We start from the raw sequence: 7,500 nt of genomic DNA, 5'->3' as shown, positions 1-7,500 counted from the left end.
ATCAACCCACATGACTTCAAAACGGTTCATTGTCAACAAACTTCCATCAACCCACATGACTTCAAAACGTTCATTGTCAACAAACTTCCATCAACCCACATGACTTCAAAACGTTCATTGTCAACAAACTTCCATCAACCCACATGACTTCAAAACGTTCATTGTCAACAAACTTCCATCAACCCACATGACTTCAAAACGGTTCATTGTCAACAAACTTCCATCAACCCACATGACTTCAAAACGTTCATTGTCAACAAACTTCCATCAACCCACATGACTTCAAAACGTTCATTGTCAACAAACTTCCATCAACCCTCATGACTTCAAAACGGTTCATTGTCAACAAACTTCCATCAACCCACATGACTTCAAAACGTTCATTGTCAACAAACTTCCATCAACCCACATGACTTCAAAACGTTCATTGTCAACAAACTTCCATCAACCACCATGACTTCAAAACGTTCATTGTCAACAGACAAACTTCCACCAACCACCATGACTTCAAAACGTTCATTGTCAACAGTCAAACATCCACCAACCACCATGACTTCAAAACGTTCATTGTCAACAGTCAAACATCCATCAACCACCATGACTTCAAAACGGTTCATTGTCAACAGTCAAACATCCATCAACCACCATGACTTCAAAACGTTCATTGTCAACAAACTTCCATCAACCACCATGACTTCAAAACGGTTCATTGTCAACAGTCAAACATCCATCAACCACCATGACTTCAAAACGTTCATTGTCAACAAACTTCCATCAACCACCATGACTTCAAAACGTTCATTGTCAACAAATTTACATCAACCACCATGACTTCAAAACGTTCATTGTCAACAAACTTCCATCAACCACCATGACTTCAAAACGTTCATTGTCAACAGACAAACTTACATCAACCACCATGACTTCAAAACGTTCATTGTCAACAAACTTCCATCAACCCCCATGACTTCAAAACGTTCATTGTCAACAAACTTACATCAACCACCATGACTTCAAAACGTTCATTGTCAACAAACTTACATCAACCACCATGACTTCAAAACGTTCATTGTCAACAGTCAAACTTCCACCAACCACCATGACTTCAAAACGTTCATTGTCAACAAACTTACATCAACCACCATGACTTCAAAACGGTTCATTGTCAACAGTCAAGCATCCATCAACCACCATGACTTCAAAACGGTTCATTGTCAACAGACAAACTTACATCAACCACCATGACTTCAAAACGTTCATTGTCAACAGTCAAACATCCATCAACCACCATGACTTCAAAACGTTCATTGTCAACAGTCAAACATCCATCAACCACCATGACTTCAAAACGTTCATTGTCAACAGACAATCTTCCATCAACCGCCATACTTCAAAACGGTTCATTGTCAACGGACAACCTTCCATCACAACCCCCATGACTTCAAAACGGTTCATTGTCAACAGACAAACTTCCATCAACACCCATGACTTCAAAAGAACTTGTGGGAACTGTGAGCCGTGTGTTGACAGGTTCAGTTGGTCCACTGGAACTCGCGTCTCTACGACAGTATAGAGAGTTCTGTGGGCAGACCCAATGGCATCGTCATCGTCACTCTCTTCACACAGGTAACATTGTCATCGTCATCGTCACTCTCTTCACACAGGTAACATTGTCATCGTCATCGTCGTCACTCTCTTCACACAGGTAATACTGTCATCGTCATCGTCACTCTCTTCACACAGGTAACACTGTCATCATCATCGTCACTCTCTTCACACAGGTAACACTGTCATCGTCACTCTCCTCACACAGGTAACACTGTCATCATCATCGTCACTCTCTTCACACAGGTAACACTGTCATCGTCATCGTCACTCTCTTCACACAGGTAACACTGTCATCATCATCGTCGTCACTCTCTTCACTCAGGTAACATTGTCATCGTCATCGTCGTCAGTCTCTTCACACAGGTAACACTGTCATCATCATCGTCACTCTCTTCACACAGGTAACACTGTCATCGTCATCGTCAGTCTCTTCACGCAGGTAACACTGTCATCTTCATCGTCACATCGTCATTGTCACTCTCTTCACACAGGTAACATTGTCTTCATCGTCGTTACTCTCTTCACACAGGAAACACTGTCATCGTCATCGTCAGTCTCTTCACACAAGTAACACTGTCATCGTCATTGTCACTCTCTTCACACAGGTAACATTGTCATCGTCATCGTCGTCACTCTCTTCACACAGGTAACACTTTCATCATCATCGTTACTCTCTTCACACAGGTAACACTGTCATCGTCATCGTCGTCACTCTCTTCACACAGGTAACACTGTCATCATCATCGTCACTCTCTTCACACAGGTAACACTGTAATCATCATCATCGTCACTCTCTCCACACAGGTAACACTGTCATCATCATCGTCACTCTCTCCACACAGGTAACAATGTCATCGTCACTCTCTTCACACAGGTAACACTGTCATCGTCATCGTCACTCTCTTCACACAGGTGACACTGTCATCATCATCGTCACTCTCTTCACACAGGTAACACTGCCATCATCATCGTCAGTCCCTTCACACAGGTAACATTGTCTTCATCGTCGTTACTCTCTTCACACAGGTAACACTGTCATCTTCATCGTCACTCTCTTCACTCAGGTAACATTGTCATCATCATCGTCAGTCTCTTCACACAAGTAACACTGTCATCGTCATTGTCACTCTCTTCACACAGGTAACATTGTCATCGTCATCGTCAGTCTCTTCACACAAGTAACACTGTCATCGTCATTGTCACTCTCTTCACACAGGTAACATTGTCATCGTCATCGTCGTCACTCTCTTCACACAGGTAACACTTTCATCATCATCGTTACTCTCTTCACACAGGTAACACTGTCATCGTCATCGTCGTCACTCTCTTCACACAGGTAACACTGTCATCGTCATCGTCACTCTCTTCACACAGGTAACACTGTCATCGTCATCGTCACTATCTTCACACAGGTAACACTGTCATCGCCATCGTTACTCTCTTCACACAGGTAACACTGTAATCATCATCATCGTCACTTTCTTCACACAGGTAACACTGTCATCGACATCGTCAGTCTCTTCACACAGGTAACACTGTCATCGTCATCGTCAGTCTCTTCACACAGGTAACACTGTCATCATCATCGTCAGTCTCTTCACACAGGTAACACTGTCATCATCATCGTCACTCTCTCCACACAGGTAACACTGTCATCGTCATCGTCAGTCTCTTCACACAGGTAACACTGTCATCATCATCGTCACTCTCTTCACACAGGTAACACTGTCATCGTCATCGTCACTCTCTTCACACAGGTAACACTGTCATCATCATCGTCACTCTCTTCACACAGGTAACACTGTCATCATCATCGTCACTCTCTTCACACAGGTAACACTGTCATCGTCATCGTCAGTCTCTTCACACAGGTAACACTGTCATCATCATCATCGTCAGTCTCTCCACACAGGTAACACTGCCATCGTCATCGTCAGTCTCTCCACACAGGTAACACTGTCATCGTCATCGTCACTCTCTTCACACAGGTAACACTGTCATCGTCATCGTCACTCTCTTCACACAGGTAACACTGTCATCATCATCGTCACTCTCTTCACACAGGTAACACTGTCATCATCATCGTCGTCACTCTCTTCACACAGGTAACACTGTCATCATCATCGTCAGTCTCTTCACACAGGTAACACTGTCATCGTCATCGTCACTCTCTTCACACAGGTAACACTGTCATCATCATCGTCGTCACTCTCTTCACACAGGTAACACTGTCATCATCATCATCGTCACTCTCTTCACACAGGTAACACTGTCATCATCATCGTCACTCTCTTCACACAGGTAACACTGTCATCGTCATCGTCACTCTCTTCACACAGGTAACACTGTCATCATCATCGTCACTCTCTTCACACACAGGTAACACTGTCATCGTCATCGTCAGTCTCTTCACACAGGTAACACTGTCATCATCATCGTCAGTCTCTCCACACAGGTAACACTGTCATCATCATCGTCAGTCTCTTCACTCAGGTAACACTGCCATCATCATCGTCGTCACTCTCTTCACACAGGTAACACTGTCATCATCATCGTCACTCTCTTCACACAGGTAACACTGTCATCATCATCGTCACTCTCTTCACACAGGTAACACTGTCATCATCATCGTCACTCTCTTCACACAGGTAACACTGTCATCTTCATCGTCGTCACTCTCTTCACACAGGTAACACTGTCATCGTCACTCTCTTCACACAGGTATCACTGTCATCATCATCATCACTCTCTTCACTCAGGTAACACTGCCATCATCATCGTCGTCACTCTCTTCACACAGGTAACACTGTCATCATCATCGTCACTCTCTTCACACAGGTAACACTGTCATCATCATCGTCACTCTCTTCACACAGGTAACATTGTCATCATCATCGTCACTCTCTTCACACAGGTAACATTGTCATCATCATCGTCACTCTCTTCACACAGGTAACATTGTCATCATCATCGTCAGTCTCTTCACACAGGTAACACTGTCATCGTCACTCTCTTCACACAGGTAACACTGTCATCATCATCGTCACTCTCTCCACACAGGTAACACTGTCATCGTCACTCTCTTCACACAGGTAACACTGTCATCATCATCATCGTCAGTCTCTTCAAACAGGTAACATTGTCTTCATCGTCGTTACTCTCTTCACACAGGTAACACTGTCATCTTCATCGTCACTCTCTTCACTCAGGTAACATTGTCATCATCATCGTCAGTCTCTTCACACAAGTAACACTGTCATCGTCATTGTCACTCTCTTCACACAGGTAACATTGTCATCGTCATCGTCGTCACTCTCTTCACACAGGAAACACTGTCTTCATCGTCGTTACTCTCTTCACACAGGTAACACTGTCATCGTCATCGTCACTCTCTTCACTCAGGTAACACTGTCATCGTCATCGTCACTCTCTTCACACAGGTAACACTGTCATCGTCATCGTCACTCTCTTCACACAGGTAACACTGTCATCGTCATCGTCAGTCTCTCCACACAGGTAACACTGTCATCGTCATCGTCAGTCTCTTCACACAGGTAACACTGTCATCGTCATCGTCACTCTCTTCACATAGGTAACACTTTAATCATCATCGTCACTCTCTTCACACAGGTAACACTGTCATCGTCATCGTCAGTCTCTTCACACAGGTAACACTGTCATCATCATCGTCACTCTCTTCACACAGGTAACACTGTCATCGTCACTCTCTTCACACAGGTAACACTGTCATCATCATCGTCACTCTCTTCACACAGGTAACACTGTCATCGTCATCGTCAGTCTCTTCACACAGGTAACACTGTCATCGTCATCGTCAGTCTCTCCACACAGGTAACACTGTCATCGTCATCGTTACTCTCTTCACACAAGTAACACTGTCATCAACATCGTCACTCTCTCCACACAGGTAACACTGTCATCGTCATCGTCACTCTCTTCACACAAGTAACACTGTCATCGTCATCGTCAGTCTCTTCACACAGGTAACACTGTCATCGTCATCGTCACTCTCTTCACACAGGTAACACTGTCATCGTCATCGTCACTCTCTTCACACAGGTAACACTGTCATCGTCATCGTCACTCTCTTCACACAGGTAACACTGTCATCGTCATCGTCAGTCTCTTCACACAGGTAACACTGTCATCGTCATCGTCACTCTCTTCACACAGGTAACACTGTCATCGTCATCGTCAGTCTCTTCACACAGGTAACACTGTCATCGTCATCGTCACTCTCTTCACACAGGTAACACTGTTATCATCATCGTCACTCTCTTCACACAGGTAACACTGTCATCGTCATCGTCAGTCTCTTCACACAGGTAACACTGTCATCGTCATCGTCACTCTCTTCACACAGGTAACACTGTCATCGACATCGTCAGTCTCTTCACACAGGTAACACTGTCATCATCATCGTCAGTCTCTTCACACAGGTAACACTGTCATCATCATCGTCAGTCTCTTCACACAGGTAACACTGTCATCGTCATCGTCAGTCTCTTCACACAGGTAACACTGTCATCGTCATCGTCACTCTCTTCACACAGGTAACACTGTCATCGTCATCGTCAGTCTCTTCACACAGGTAACACTGTCATCGTCATCGTTACTCTCTTCACACAGGTAACATTGTCATCGTCATCGTTACTCTCTTCACACAGGTAACACTGTCATCATCATCGTCACTATCTTCACACAGGTAACACTATCATCGTCATCGTCACTCTCTTCACACAGGTAACACTGTAATCATCATCATCGTCACTTTCTTCACACGGGTAATACTGTCATGGACGTCATCAATAATGAAACATTTTGTACAGGCCATAGCCTTGTTGTGGTGATCATGAAGGTGATGATGATTAACGTTGATTAAGATGTCGATGATGACGACGACGATGATGATGATGATGATGATGATGATGGTGCAGTTACAGAATGTATGTGTGTCAGAGGGTGATGTATGTCTGTGTCAGAAGGTGCTGTGTGTCTGTGTAAGATCTATGTCTGTGCTGTCTGTGTCAGAGGGTGCTGTATGTCTGTACAGGGTGCTGTATGTCTGTCTCAGAGGGTGCTGTATGTCTGTACAGGGTGCTGTATGTCTGTCTCAGAGGGTGCTGTATGTCTGTGTCAGAGGGTGATGTATGTCTGTGTCAGAGGGTGATGTATGTCTGTGCCGGCTGTGTCAAAGGGTGGTGTATGTCTGTGCCGGCTGTGTCAGAGGGTGATGTATGTCTGTGCTGTCTGTGTCAGAGGGTGATGTATGTCTGTGCTGGCTGTGTCAGAGGGTGATGTATGTCTGTGCTGGCTGTGTCAGAGGGTGATGTATGTCTGTGCCGGCTGTGTCAGAGGGTGATGTATGCCTGTGCTGGCTGTGTCAGAGGGTGATGTATGTCTGTGTGAGATATATATCTATCCTGTCTGTGTGAGATGTATGTGTCAGAGGATGATGAATGTCTGTGTCAGAGGGTGTTGTGTGTCTGTGCTGGCTGTGTCAGAGGGTGATGTATGTCTGTGCCGGCTGTGTCAGAGGGTGATGTATGTCTGTGTCAGATGTATATCTATCCTGTCTGTGTCAGATGTATGTCTGTGCTGTCTGTGCCAGCTAGGGAAGGAGCACCACGCACTCAAATTCATCACCGACTCACTGGAAGAAATCCAGTTCAAGGTACGTAACCCACCCAATGGTCACTGCCCCAAGAATGAGGCGCTTATGTTGAATTGGTTAAGCCCCTTTAGTTGTCTAGGTCATAGGTGTTCAGTTTTGATTTAATTTGAAGAAAAAAAATGGAAAGAAATGAAGAGAGAGATAGAGAGAGAGAGAGAGAGAGAGTTGTGCGAAGTTCTGCACACACAATTTCACAT

At 44.7% G+C, this 7,500-nt stretch overlaps 1 protein-coding gene across 3 annotated transcripts in view; it reads left to right on the top strand.

Annotated features, from left to right (window-relative positions):
- The window catches only part of LOC143300489 (carbonic anhydrase-related protein-like), a 45,139-nt gene that overhangs the window by 30,879 nt on the left and 6,760 nt on the right, over window positions 1-7,500 (top strand). For all 3 annotated transcript variants that reach the window (XM_076614203.1, XM_076614204.1, XM_076614205.1), the window contains exons 5-6: window positions 1,531-1,626; window positions 7,241-7,303. In XM_076614203.1, the coding sequence (XP_076470318.1) occupies window positions 1,531-1,626; window positions 7,241-7,303 (159 nt within the window). The remainder of the gene's footprint in view (window positions 1-1,530; window positions 1,627-7,240; window positions 7,304-7,500) is intronic.

Source organism: Babylonia areolata, chromosome 26 (assembly GCF_041734735.1).
Source record: "Babylonia areolata isolate BAREFJ2019XMU chromosome 26, ASM4173473v1, whole genome shotgun sequence".
Lineage (NCBI taxonomy): Eukaryota > Metazoa > Mollusca > Gastropoda > Neogastropoda > Buccinidae > Babylonia > Babylonia areolata.
The sequence above is the reverse complement of the archived record's forward strand: the minus strand, read 5'-3'. Positions and strand labels throughout refer to the sequence as shown.